Raw genomic sequence first — 15360 nt, forward strand, 5'->3', positions numbered from 1 at the left:
CAATGAGAGATGTAGGAACAGATTGTACACATCTGTAGGAAACTGTATTTTAGTATTTCTGCTGTCCAAGGAATATCTGACATCTATTTGGAAGGAAGTGAGGGTAATTATAGAAGGGTACAGGCAAGGCTAAAGGGAAAAGGTCTTAAATGTGTAGGAAACTGGGCTACATTAGTTCTGCAGCTTATGGCATGACACAGTAACTTTCAGCCTTTGTTATTGCCATTTTGGAGACAATCCTGAACAATGGCTTTTTTCCAGTCAACAAATTTTTGATTCATGTTGTTTAATTCCTTAGTTAGGGAAGGACTTTGTAAATAATGGGAGAGGGATTTAATGCCCACAGTTTGCTGCAAGACTTAGAAAAGAACCTATAAGAAAGCAGTTAGTAAAGGGGAGCTCCATCCAGCAATTACAGCCAAGGACTAGATTTCTCAGTGAAACAGAAGAAGGATTTGGATCAGGGACTGACAAAGAAAAGGAAGGATTTATACTGATTTTACCATTGACCAGCCTTTTATGCATCTATCTTCAAATGAATAAAATTCACCATTGTCCCTGTTCCTTAAAGCCAAAAGCATAAACTACAAACAGCTGTAAAAATGCTCACGAGAAATAATAGAGTTAAACCTAGCACATACTGGAAAGTATGCTGGTGCTCCTAGACAATCTTTAAATACTTGGACCAAGGGTTTTTAAAGCACACAATATCATGATATGCTTCATTTTCTCTGCTTTTAATCCTAAAATGTTACAAAATCACTTCATCATTAAAGCATATATGGCTTACAATTATGCATCAATGATTTGTTTGAAATATGTTTATTTAGCTCATAATATTCTCTCATCTCTTCAAAATGAAATATTTTAGCACTCAGATGTCATTTGTTTTCAAAGCCAGTCTGGCTTGATGTATAGAGTTTCTATAAGTAGCACATTTAGGGTGGCCTGTCCTAGGATGGGCCTGAAGAAGAGCTCTTCAATAGCATTTGCATCAATGTCTCGAAGAGATGTAATTAGCTGAAGAATCAGAGCAAACCTGCCGAGGCTTCCATGGAACATTGTTGAGATAAACTCCATCAGAGCTTTCTGAGCTTCTTGCTGCAGTGACTGTACATAAGGGAGACATTTCAGGATGCAACATTCTGTCAAAACAAAAAGTAAAATAACAAATCCTGAGTAAACATTTCTGCCCTTTGTAATGAGGAGTGTCTGGATTTCTGGCTTATAGCACTATTTTCTCTATAGAAAAAAATAAACACTTTCTAAACATACTTTTTGGAAAAAGAAGGTATGTGTAGCTCAATAATTTGAATGAGCATTGGGCAGCATTGTAAGCACATTGCAATCTAGCCTGTTACATTAAAATCCAGCTTTGAAATGGTAACAGCAGGAAAATTTGACTCAGTACAGATGGAGAAGTTTTGTAGTGTTGTCTACCCACCAAATGATGCTGAGATAATATTCTGGGCAGGTGGAAATATTCCAGCTCTAAACTACCTTACCTAGGTAGGATAGTTTAGTTTTATCAGGAGATGATGGTCTGGAGCAGCAACTAGGCTTGCAGCCTGAAAAAGTAGGTTTCCAGTATACCCAGCCCCATCTCTATCCTATTGTTGCCTCTGCTTACTAGACTAAGCTGGGGCACTGTGGTTCACCATATTATCTAGGTATTTTCATTTGCAGTCTAAAAAGAGCAAGAGGAGTGCCTGAAGAAGAAGGGGTCTTTGCCCTGTGGAGTCATGGTCTTGAGTCTCAATCACATACCTCCCATAGCATGTGACCTGCTGGCTCACTGAGGGTGTTTGTGAGTGCCAGAACTTGGTCCTAAGGACACCCTATGCTCATCCTTTGCCTCTGGAGGGATTACCTTGTCATGTAGCTCTCAGCAACCTATTGCCTCTGGTCCTCACTCTCTAAGGATATCTTTTCTCTTCTAGAATTGTTGCGGTCCAGACAGGTAGAGGGTAGAACACACTATTTGGCATCTTTTACAGTGACCGACTCCATACCTCCCTATAATAGAACCTGAATAGCTCACACCAGGTGTGTTTCACACAGGATCATTCATTTCAGTATGGGAAGTTCAGCATTCTTGCCTAGTGCCCTGTCCCAGGGCAAAACCAACCTGGTTGGGTTTCCTTCAGTCTGTAACTGGCTGACTACTGTCAGCCTTCAGCAACTCTCTTCTTCCTAGACATCTTTGCCAGAGGAGAAGAAGCCTTAGCCAAACCTGCAACCGGGCTAGCCAGAATTTAGGAGTTTGGAAAAGTCATCACCTCCCTCAGGATTACCAGCAGCTGCAAGCTGTGAGGATGGTTCCAAATTTTTCATGGAAAGGAAATTGCCAGGATTTTGTGGATTCAGGATGAAGTTGCAATAGTTTATATCTCTTCAAATATGTTTAATTTCCCCATTTGGTCTTCTTTTCTATGTAACCAAACACTGGTTTTAATTTACACATAATGAGACACTTCTTGTTCTGAGATCTGTTGTAATAATATTCAAACACATGTTTCCAGCTGAACTGTAAACCTCTTAAGAGTATCTTTTTTTTTTTTTTTTAACAGAAGCCCTGTCACAGCTTTGATGCAGTTTTTGAATATATATGCATACATAAATATGTATATGTATGGCACTGATATAATAGCAGCACTGTTTTTCACTGTTCCTATCTCTTCACTGTGCTTTTCAGACAACTGCCAAAACCACAAAAATGTTTTCACATCACTCTGTGCTGTTCCTGTGTGGCAGAACAGTCCTACCTGCTCCTTCCTTTGACTTATTGCTTGGGTCCAAGTAGAGAAGCCTTGCAGCTGGACCCTTCACCCACAGATAACCGAGACAGCTCCAAAGCTGCCCAGCCAAAGCTCCCCTGGGAAGAGAGGGGATGCCAATATGTTATGGAGAGTCTGGATTTTGTTGATGCAAGATGCCAGCTTCTCCATAGGAGCTGGTGCATAATTTCTTCTTTGCTGGTTCTTGCTGGCCCAGATGTGATCAATCAGTAACCCAGCCAGAGCCTACCACACAGAAGTGCTGCACAGATTCTGTTGCCATTTGCAGCTCTAGGGCCCTCAGCATAAGAAGAACATGGACCTGCTGGAATGATTCCAGACGAGGGCTCTGAAGATGATCAGAGGGCAGGAGCACCTCTTCTATGAACACAGGCTGACAGAGTTGGGGCTGTTCAGCCTGGAGAAGAAAAAGCTTTGGAAAGACCTCAGAGTACCCATCCAGTGCTCTAAGGAGCACTTACAAGAAAGCTGGACAAGGACTTTTTACAGGGGCCTGTAATGATAGGAGAAGAGGAGATGGCCTTGAAATGAAAGAAGATAGGTAGGCTTAGGTCAGATGTGCAGGCAGAAATCCTTTACTATGAGAGTGGTGAGGTGTTGGAACAACTTGCCCAGAGATGTTGTGAATGCCACAGCCCCAGAAGTTGGCCAGAAGGCCAGGCTGGATGGGGCCAGAGGAACCTGGTTTAGTGGCAGGTGTTCCTCCCAATGGCAAGGGGGTTGGACTTGACGATCTTTAGGGTCGCTTCCAACCCAAACCATTCTGTGACTCTAGTAGGAGGATCTACGCTCCATTGTGCTGCCTACCATCCTCTTGCCAAAGGGATTTTTCTAATGATAGTAACCACAATGTCTGTGTCACAAGAGACCACTCAGGGTACAAGCAAAGTTTTGCATAGTTGTCATGCTTCTTATCCAAGTGATAGCTGCTACAGCTGCATGCCTGGATGTCCTGTTGAACTCCAGCTCATGACCCAGCTCCGGAATGCTCTGGACCTGGCCCTTGCCCATTGCTTCAGTCAATTTTTGTGGTCCCTGTAGGAGAAGGTAATACAGATGACCTCACCTCTGATAAGTAACAACTGTGTTAATTACCCAATGCAGCCTCGCCTCTGATGAGTAACAGCCATATCCAATAAGGATGAGTGAGATAAAAGAGGAGGTGAGCTGGTAAGGGGAGGATCATGGAGAAGGAACTTTGAGGAGCATGGGGGAGAGAATCATGAAGAAGGATCCTGGAGAGAATGACTGCTGCAAGGTCAATCTGGGTTTGCAGTTAGAGTCTAGCTAGGTAAAAGCCTGCATTCAGAGTCTGCAAACCAATACATGCAGTCATAGTTTAGCAGGAAATAAATAACCAGCAGTCAGAAGCTGAAGGGAAACCAACAGGAGAAGCTTGCTGAAGCTAGAGTCAGCAAATAGTTGGAGTTAAGATGATTAAGCCATGAAGTGGGATAAACCAGGACCCTTTTTATGCTGTGTTTAACAAGAAGTCTGTGCCTTGGCTGATAAGAGAGCTGCTGCAAAAAAAGTAAAACATTAAGAGCGGTAATGAAGTACTCCATAATCCAAAAGAGAGTTAGTTTACCATTGTCACTGCTGGTGACTTCCTGAAATCCTTTTAAAACTGAGGCCTGCAAAAAAGTAGCATTTTGCCAAACATCAAGCCAAAACTTGAACAGTCTAAAAATGTGTTGCAAATATGTAGAAAACAATTTCTGATTTTGGTGGAAAGTGTTGAAAAACTATTAAAAGTAGTAGCTGTGAAACAACAGCTGTACAGATTTGTTTGCAGCAGAGCGTGGTATAAGCTGTGTATAAGCCCTGAGTACCTGTGTCAGCCCAGAGTTAGAGATGGTGACTCTGTTTCATGTGGAGGCTTAACTAATGTTCTCCAGGCTGCCTTCTGCAGCTCATGGAAAAATATCCCAGAGAATAGGGTCATCTCACTTAAGAGTTGAGTGTCATTCCTGAAAACGTGGAATGTGTCTGCAGACAGCACTGAGGGCTGCTGGCTCTCTCATAGAGGACCCTGGGGAAGTAGCAGGCCTTAGAAGGCACAAATTCAGAACATAACCCTGCTTCTGCTACTTTCTCCTTAAGTGAAAATTGCATTTTACCCACAGAGGCAATAAAAATGCCAGACAGTTAAACTGTGCAAGCTGCTGCAGATGAGGCCCTTCTCTTCTTATCATCCCCCTGGATATAACCAGTGGTTTCTTTTAGCCTGGTTTTATCATGAAAAAAGCTTGCACTGAAATGAACTCTTCTGGTTTGATGCTGTGGCATAGACACTCAAGGCAATACCAAGCATCTGGATGACATTACACCTCAAGAATCAGCATTTGAATCCCATTGGAAACAAATATAAAGTCACACAGTCTTTGAGCAGCCTATAAACCATCCACCACGAGAGATATAATGGAATAACTGAAGCATTCAAGTGTCCTTTTGGTGCAGTCCCAAGTACAGCACACTGCTGACAGTGCAGCCAACAGCAGTGACTGCTGTGGAAGGAGCTGGGGATCTGAGCCAGAGCAGGCTGGAGTCAATAAGTCTTTCCATTTACTTTAGTGTACTTAGAGCTCAGCTTTGAATGACTCATGCACTCCATGGTGCTGACCGAGGCAACCTTCCTTCCTAAGGAGCCTGAACTTGGCATCAGAAGTGAGAGGATGCAATCAGCAGTCTTAGTCTGCTCTGTGACTTCTGTCCCAGGCTTTGAATGCAGAGATACTAAATTATATAAATAAAGGATATAAATACATAAAAGCTGTGTAACCTCAATACAGCATCCTTTTGCCTCACTGATGGGAATCAGATGGTTATCTTCTCCAGTGTTCTTGTTACTGAGGAAGCCTTTGTTAAAATACTTCTAAAGCTCACATCACACACCCATGTACCATCTCTCCTTTGCTGTGACATGAGGGTGAGGCTGCTCTACTACCTTTGAACTGGAAGGCAGTTTGAAGTTATGCACTTAATTCTTTATGAATTAAAATTTGTCTAATAGAGGTTGTTTTGACTTACAGTGGGTGACATACTGCACATATCCAAGGAACAAAAATAAACCACGTCAGGCAGAAAAACTGTTAAATCATGGAATACAAGTTATTGAGAACATTTAACTATATGCATAAAAAAGTAAAACTAAACATTTGTCTATACATAAATAAAAATGTCAAATATCTTTCTAGGCATGTTATCATTTGTGTAATTTCTGGGAGGGCTTACCAGAATTAAAAAGAATAATTCCTTTAAGATAGGCATATTCTTTTGCACTTATGTCCAGGCCCCAGAATTTCCACAATAAATTCTTCATCTTCTGAACTTCTGCTAAAGATGCTTCTGCTGATGAGCTGCCCAGTTCATTCACAGCTGTTGAAGACTGATTGAGGAGGATTTTTTTCAATAAGCTGGTGGCTGGAATCTCTCTCAGGTCAAAATCCACCCCTTCTTGTGCCATGCCCAGGACAAAAAGAGGGGCCCAGTTCTGTTGTATGAGAACAAACTGATCCTCCCAAGGCATGTGATAGAAAGAAGGTAAGTTTCTAATAAAAGTTGAAGTCTTCAACAGCACTTCAGAAGCTCTTCTGCATGTGGCTTCTGGTGTTCTCAGGACAACTCTTCTCCTGTCCAGACAAGGGCAGCCTTTGCTTCTTGTGGAGCAGTGGGGACTGCAATGTTGCTGGTGCCACTTGGTCTCACTTGCAGGCTCTTGGTGAAGGATCTGGTAGAGGATGCTGTTAGAATGATGTGTCTCACACTGACATTTCCCAGATTTCTCAGCTGGGATCTTGGTGGCCATGGAGGCAGAGTTCCCTGTGGCAGGAAACAGCATGTCTGGAGCTATGTGTCAGCAGCAGGGGAGGGCATTTCTGCCACACAGGGAGGCATTGTGTGGTTATATAGACATGGGCAGGTGTTAAAACATAATATGACCCTGTTCCATAAAGTTACCTTGAACTTTGCTTGCACCAGTGTATTTTGAACGAGGTGTGGCTGTAGGCTGCTCATGTCCCTGGGCTGCTGTAGCCCCAGGGGAGTGGGTGGCACAGGACAGCCCTGGGGATGGAAATCCTGTGTTTCAGAATTACCTCATATTTCTGTGAGATTTGAAAGAAACTTCAGAGAAGATCAGCTGTTGAAGCTCACAACAGTGTTCTCTCTTGCATTTCACAAATTATAATTTCAAACACAGAATATGAGGGCTTAGAGTCATTGAATTGATTAGGTTGGAAAAGGGCTTTCAGATCAAGTCCAGCCATTAACGCAGCACTGCCCAGTCCACCACTAATCCATGTCCTCAATGCCACATTTACATGCTTTTAAGTGCCTACAGGGATAGTGGCTACCGCTTCCCTGAGCAGCCTGGGAATCTGGGCCTTGATGTAGAACAAGGTGACACAAGACATCCAGTACATTTTCCTCCTTCAGAATATTTCTCCCAGACAGGCCGTATAATTAAATTTTCCTCATAGAAACTGATGAAGAAAAAATGGCAATTCATAATACTGTACATGCGAACTTTGTAGCAGCTCAAGAGCTGAATGACTGAATTGTCAGGACTCTTCACTCATCAGCAGAGAACAGTAGGTAGCAGGAATGAAGGAAAGTCAGCCTTAATAAGAAGACATTGATACTTCAAAGTTTTGTAACTTGACGCTCTACTGTCTTGCTTGCTCTTATACAGGGGAAAAGGTACTAAATTTTTTTTCACCAAGCATGTTTATGCATTCCTACTATCTGGGCTCTTAGCATGTCTTAGCAAAAACTGAGCATTAAAAGCAACAGCTTGAAGGTCTTCATCTGCCAGATCTCCAAGCCTTTGGTGTGTAAAGGCCCCCCCAAACACCATCAGATGCATAACTGCAAATTTGTGTTTTGCTACCCCCATTTTGGTTTTTTTTTCCCCATGCTGGGCCATTTAAAAAAATGACTTTTTTTTTTGCCTCTTCATGATATGTATGTTGCAAAATTTTCCCCTTCTGAGGAGACAAAAAGTGGAGAAAGAGATGACTGCTCCAAAATTGAGAAATTTAGGAGTGTAGTGCTGCTGAGGTGCAGATATTACTAACTGCTGTGGAGGTTCAAGGTGCACACAGCACTGAATACCTGGTGGTATTTGCTTGTCCATCTCTCCATTCATTCAACAGGTCCCTGTTGCTGTCCATTGCTGGGGTATCAAAGAGCTTTGTAAGTAAAATGGCACAGCAACAGAGAAGTCCCCAGAAAGTCCCATCCTTCTTATTTGTGATGTAAAATTCAAGCTGGGCTGAGATTCAATGGAATGAACTGGTGTTACAGGGCCATTGCCATCTGAGGTTCAGCATGAATTACATTGATTGGCTAATGGCCCTACTAAAAAGTGAGACTGAGCTTCTTAAAATCATTCTTGCAAGGTGTTTGCTTGGAAAAGAAGTTCTGTCTCCTAACTGCTGGTGAGCATAGTGGTGTTTCAGTGATCTAGGCAGCAGACTTCTGAGCAACCCAGCTCCTGTGCTCCAAGAGCAGCATCTTGTGGTTAACCCTTTCACTCTCTTGGTTCATGTCATTATTTCACAGCTCTTATTAACTGTGCTTATATTATACCTCAGGTTAAATTGGTTCTTTTCCTACTCTTCTTTCCTTCTGAGGTCTGCATCAGTCATATGCAGAGTCCAGATGTCAGCAACATATGGTATTGCATACCATTTCTATTTGTCATCATTTATTTCCCTTGGTTGTGTATAGATCTAAGAGGCAGAAGTAAATTATATTTCTTTCTTTCAGAAATTCCTGGTATATATATCTATATATAAATATAACATATATAAAATAACTTTATTACTATTTGCCAAAAATAAGAGTAAAGGCAACTGCATCATGATGACTGCCTGGGACACATTATGCATTATCAGCTTTCCTGAGAAAATTATTACTTATGAGTCAACTCTGAATTGCAGGTGAAGCTAATCCTGGTTGTCCTGATTCAGAACTGCCTGAAATGAACTTTCTGTCTGACACACTTTTCTCAAAGGTAGAAGACCAGCAGCCAAATTTAGCTCTATACTCATAAATTAAGCAACAGCTAATTTTTCTTTCTAAATCTTACCTATAGAATGGTTGCCACATTGCATGCACCAGCCACATGCACCTAGATATAAAGCATCTAAGTCTTGATGCTACAGTAGCAATGCTTCATACTTTGAAACGTTAAGGAAGCACACAATACAAAACCCAATTTTGTGATATGACAAATCCCCATAGGTTTCTATCTACTTTAGCTGTCTCTAGCATGCTGGCTTAAGAACAATAAGACACAGTCACATCACTGGTATTTTTTCTGTTTTGCATATGTATACTTTTTCAACCTAGAAGACACCCATGCCCACAAATACTCACTGCCACCACATTCTCTCTGAAACCATCAGAATTGCTCCTCAGGCATGAGTGTTGCCATTTGGGTAACAACACAATATGTCTTAAGTTCATACACAAAATGAAAAGAACTCAAAGAGAGTTGGTTTAGATTAGATATACAGAAGGAATTCTTGACAGTGAGGCACTTGTGAGGCACTGGCACAGGTTGCTCAGAGATGGTGTGGACGCCCCATCACTTGGAATGTTCAAGGCCAGGTTAGAAAGGGCTTTGAGCAACCTGGTCAGTGGAAGGTGCCCCCTGCACATGACAGAGAGGTTGGAGCTAGATATCTTTAAGGTCCCCTCCAGCCCCTTCAGACTTTCTATGTCTCTATGATTGCTGCAGACAGCTCTTTTATATTCACACCATTGCTGGGATCTAAAATAATAAATATCTCATTGGGTCCAAACATATAAAACATGTACTATTTTTGGCTCATAGTCCATAGCATTAAATCACCTAATGGAATACTTGGAAGTCTGAAGAGACTTGTCAGATAATAGAGGAGCTTACATGGCAATCTTATCCTTACCTTGGCAGTAGCCAAACATGATTCTTTCAGGAAGAGTGTATGATACATACCACTCTTCTCATGACTATTTTTCTTGCCTTCAATAATTTGCATCTAAGGGAAATCCTGAACCAGAATGATTTTATGCATTTAATAACTTTCAATTAATTTCTAACATATGGTCTTATGCAGTCTGCTCCTAAAACCACAGGAACATCCACATCAGCCTATGCCAAGGAGTTCTCTGTGGATGCCTGTATGCAAGACAAAACTTGATCAAACATTACATTTATGGGATCTGGTGCCTTCTTGCTCTTTTACAGTGGAGGAAAAAAGGGAATCAATCAATCAGTCAATCAATCCCTATTCATACTGTCTATTGCTTGGCCTATTTTATAAATCTCAGTAAGACTCCCATGGTCACCCTTTGTCCAAACTAAAGAGATGTAGCTCCTTTCTTTAGAGTGACAGAAGGACTTTGATCATCTTGTTACCCTCATTTGAATCTTTCCTAGCCCTACAGCTTTTCTAAGATATTCTTTAGGGGGAGATGCAGGAAGTTTCAAGATAGGACACAGAATCCAGGACTTAGGAAAGATGGATTTAAACTGAGACAGGATGAAGTTCTCAGTTTTGCCTTTCTCAGGAATCACTTCTGAACAATGAGCTGTTGTTGCTGTGGAACAGTCACAGCCCCCAGGTTTTATTCCTGAATGATGGTCATCAGTTCAGAGGCTCTAAACTTCATCAGGAGTAGAATCAAGAGTGGTTTGTGTGCATCTTTTGCCATACATGCATATACACATATACACATATACTTAATCATCATTTGACGCCCAGTTGATTTTCGTAAAGCTTTTCTACAATTCTTCTGACAGTCCTGTCTTCCTCCAAATAATTTTGTACCATTAGCAGACATTCATATTCTCAAATTTTGAGGGCACTGCTCTTCAAAATAATTCACTCAATGTTGTGAGTTGTTTAAAAGACTATAATAATTTAACTATGGGGCAGAAAATCTGACACTGTCCTTATAGTAGAATGTCCATATATACAAGCACATACATGTTGGACTATACATATGTATACCATGTTTATAGTAACTATGTTATTACCAAGCATTGATGTGAGTTCTGCTGCTTTCCTAAAAGGTGAGATTGGAGGCAGATGCATTTCTGAAGGAGAAGAATATTCTGCTATTATTTCATATGGGGTATAAGAAGGAACTTTGCCTTCCTAGGAAAGTGACAGCAGCCTTTCTGGCGTCACACCAGGTGACATATTGCACATATTCCTTGATTCAGTGACCTCTTATCTCTCTGGTCTCACTTGCAAACATTTAATTGGCCAATAAACATCCATATGACTTCAGAACAGGAATATCTAGGAGTTTTATACAATGTGTTTCCTGGGAGAAGTTGGGTGAATTCCACGTCACTGGCACTTTTGAGGACAGCTGACCTCTCTAGCCTTAAGAAAAGGAAACAGTAATAAAACCATTATCTTTCTAGAAGGATTGCATTTCCTCCATATTTCTTGAGCAATAAAGGCATTTATTTCTCAGCTGGAGAAAACAAGAGCTACCATTGCCAGCTTTGGCTAGGAAGATACTGGGAAATACCAGGCCCACATTGAAGCCTGCTCAGCTTTTAAAAAAGTTCTGAAATGGTGTATTTAGCTTATGAGAATGCCATGGTAAAGTAGGATTTGACCCTTATATCTGAAGCAAGTCTACATGAATGAGGAATCCAGTTAATTTAAACATGTTTAACCTACCTTGAAGCTCAAGTGATTGAGGGTATGTGCTTAAAATACTTTGGTTGGTTATGTCTGATAAAATCAGCATCTTTTTGATGATAGCCATTTGCATAAATTAGTAAATTAATAGAGAGGCACCTGCCCTGCTATGAAATGTTGTCTATCACTGAAATTAGGCCTGTTTTAAATTTGCTTCTAGTGACCAAGTAGGCAAATGTCTCTGAACTTCTGCCACAACTCTCGATGCAAAACAGGAGTTCTGAGAAGCCACCTCTCTAAAAACCTATCCAAAGCATCATATTTGACTCATGTCCTCCTGTTCATTGTTTCAAGAAACTTTGGGGTAGCATTTAAAGTGACTTTTTGGCAGATGCTGCTCACTAGCTGAAGTAGGCGGAGTGTTCATCTTCATTTTAAATGAAGGACATTTTGTTAGAGATATTATGCTGCCTGACTATATCTCAGCTGTTGCAAATGTGAATGCAAACATGTGCCATCTGGAGCTATAACCAAATATGAGACTAAAATATTAGCACAGAAAGTAAATAACAGCTCAGCGGTGCTCCTCAGGCAGAAGACAGGATGACACAGGAACATATTTCTTGACTCTTCATTTTTCTTATAAATCTAAAGAAGCAATAGATTTCTTTGCATACATATGCATAAATAAATCCCAAAGGGCTCTTCAAGTTTTCTGAGAAAGCAAAGAAACAAACAAAACAACAAATAAACAAGAAAAAAACAAACAAACCCAGCTGGATAAGTAAACTCTTCTAATATTTTTTAATATTTTAATATTTTTAATAGCAATTTTTAATAGCACTAACCTGCCTTGCAGTAACATGGGGTCAGAGCCTTCTTCTCCACTTTGCACCATAGCAGATGTGCTTCTTCTGGGATATTTCTCCCTTGGTGACAGATAAGGGATTAGTTTAAGTCATGTTTGGAAATGGACATGAATCTGGAGGCATGAATAGCTTTTAAGCTGCCCAAAACCAATTGTTTGCTTTCTTCATACTAAATTTTTTACAAGGGCAAATTGGATTTTTTTATAAGGGCACACCTTGGGATGTAGAGATTCTAAAATAAACCAGAAGTGACCTTGTACAAGTTTGTGCCATTTTTCTCCAGCTCTCCCACTGAAGAGATGATGTTTGTACAATCACCCCTATCAGTGCCGGGACAGGCGCCATCTGTCATTTTAAATACAGATAGATGCACCAGTTATTATTGCTCAGCAAGTGAAAATGCTGCAAAGCACAGTTAGAAAATGTTCCTGGCCAGCAATGCCATCTCCAGAGTGGCACTGAAAAGTAACTCCTCCTTCAGCTCCCTCCCCTGCTGAGAAGAGTGTTTTACATGACAAACTTTTTAATGTAGTATGGAGCCCACTATGGTATTAAAGTTTAGTCTGTCCTATATCATCAAAGATAAACGCCTAATCTAGTGATTAGCACTCTGTAAATACCACAGATTGGCGAATGAAGGTTAGATGGCAGATCAGATATGTGGTGTATATCTTCAGATGTGCCTTTATACATTTCATTTATGATCAGATTAGCAAGTCCCAAGAAATTGAATCCTAAACTCTTTCATTTGATTTTGAAACATATAGGGGACAAAAAGATCAGAAGATGTATTCTGTGAGAAACATATGACTAATGTATTGAATTTTCCCTGTGACAAAATTAATGTGTCCAAACTTCCCTCACTGTTTGCTATAGGATAACTTCTCTACTAATAATTCTTGATTTAAATATCTGTCTATTCAGATTGGAGGAAAGGAAGAAAGAAGTTCTATCTCAAAATCTGGATTTTCTAAGAGCTCAGAATACTTAAAAACAGAAAATTCTCTGGTATTACATATGATGGATACTCAGTCTGTTAAATCTTTACCTAACTGGCAGCACTGATGGCCAATAAGGGCACAAGTCTGCCTGCCTTTGGGAAATTATTTCTTTAGAAATAGGTTGGTCTGACAAAACCGGGGATAAAGAAAAGATGTTGAGTTGTACTGTAAATTGTAAATTTTTTTTTATCTATCTGTTACAGGCTCAGCTGTCAAGATGCACTGGGGAAAGAGCCAGCTTTCTAAGAACCACGGAGTCCAGCAGGGGTGAAGAAGAAAGACTGAAAACCTTGCCAGAGAGCATGTATGGTTTTGAGCCAACAGTCCTGTGAAATTAAGGCTAAGGAAATGGATATCAAATGACAAACCCAGAAAAGGGTAGTTACAGTGTCTCTGTAGAAAAAACTAGGATGCTGAGAGTGTAGAAGATTCTGAAACCTGAAAATGTAAAATAGTACAGGTCAAAAATAGAAGGGACAGAAAGGAGGAAAGATCAACCTGAGCACATTTAATAAGAACAGATTATGACAGGATAAATACAAATAGTTGTATGAAGATGTGAGTTGCTGGGTCAAAGGTGGCCACAAGACACAGGCACTTCCATGCTGTTCAGTGGTAGTTTGAAAGACATTCAGACCTTCTTCTAGACCTGTTTCTGTATACAGTGAATGACTTAGCATTGAAACTGAAGTGTTGCAAGATCAACTGCTGCTTACTCTGGCATTTGTGTTATTTCTGTCACTATGAAAAACAGCTCTGAGATTTTTAGAACCATGCACATTTGCAAAAATCATATTTTGAGAGAGGTCTGGCTCCATTTGTCTCATAAAAGTCTGCACTTAACCACTTCTTTAAAAAAAACTATTATTTTAAGGTCAGTGGAAACTCCATTAAAGTGTTTCAGGAAATCATCAGATCATTAGAGCAATGGAAACTGAGATGTATGCAATGTACTGATTTCAAACACATTATAAAACTGGGCAAGAAATCAAGTGTGTAACATTCTCCTTTGGGACCCACACAGTTCCAGTGTGATTTTATCATGTTACATGCCAGTGACTGCTCCTAGCTTGCAGTGGCTACTAGAAGGTATTTTTCCTTCAGAGATGCATCCATTGTCACCTCTCAAAACAGTCCTTGAAACTAAGCAAAGACGTACTTTTTTCTCCCTTAGCTACCCAGGGAAACATGTAGAAGGAGTTTTGTCCTCCGGAGTGTGTCTGATACCTAAATCTCCCACCTTGAACGGAACAGACACCTTAGAGTCCTGCCATTGTTCATTGAAACTTTGCTCAGAAAGGCAAGGTTTAAAAACCACAAATTAGATCAGTTTAACTGCAAGACTTGTGTGGACGCATTAAAAGAAGCAAAAGACCAAGAGAAGGATGTGTCTGCTGTGTTTAGTTAGTGCTCAACAATCCTTTCACCCTCCCCAATTCCTGTGACAGGATGGTGAGAGCTCTGTGATAATCTTGTGGGAGGTCACATCCAAACTCAGATGTACTGAAGCATTTATACCTCCAGGACCTGTTTCCCTTTATAGCTCAGATCCAACAGTGCAGGTCATTCTGGCCCAAACCTCTCCCCTTTTCTCCCTCCTCCCGCCTCATGTGCTTCTGGTTCATTAAGTCAAGCAGGAAAGGACCTAGAATTTCCTTTTATTAAGTCAGGTGGCATCCCTTGATGCCATCTGTTGTGCAGATGAAATTCTCTTTTGGACAGGGAGAAGGATTTCTCCTTGCACAGTTTACAGCTGTTTCCATAGTGAGCCAGGATTTACCAAGTTCTCAGCTCAGTATGAAGTAGAACTGATCTGGGAAATGCCCAAATCCCATTATACAAATGTTTCATGTTTGAACTCCTACTCTGAACCCACACCAAGTACCCTGCCCATCATGCATTACACAATTTCATAAGTGTGAACAAATGACACAGCCCGTTATTGATCTCAATTGGGACTAGAGCTGGCAGCAACCACTCATGTGGAGGTGACAGCACTTTGGAGGGTACCTCGACCCAGTTCCCAGCTCAGTGTTTGGAG

The 15360-nt window shown here is 40.8% G+C and overlaps 1 protein-coding gene across 1 annotated transcript; it reads right to left on the minus strand.

Annotated features, from left to right (window-relative positions):
• Positions 1-891: 891 nt before the first annotated feature.
• LOC310907230 (nuclear receptor subfamily 0 group B member 2-like) lies at positions 892-6639 on the minus strand (the record flags this gene model as incomplete). The annotated part of the gene is made up of 2 exons (XM_083857243.1): positions 892-1145; positions 6033-6639. 2 exons carry the CDS (start codon positions 6637-6639, stop codon positions 892-894), a joined length of 861 nt encoding a protein of 286 aa, XP_083713369.1.
• Between the last annotated feature and the right edge of the window lie 8721 nt (positions 6640-15360).

This window comes from Zosterops lateralis (assembly GCF_965231275.1).
Source record: "Zosterops lateralis genome assembly, chromosome: 3".
NCBI lineage: Eukaryota > Metazoa > Chordata > Aves > Passeriformes > Zosteropidae > Zosterops > Zosterops lateralis.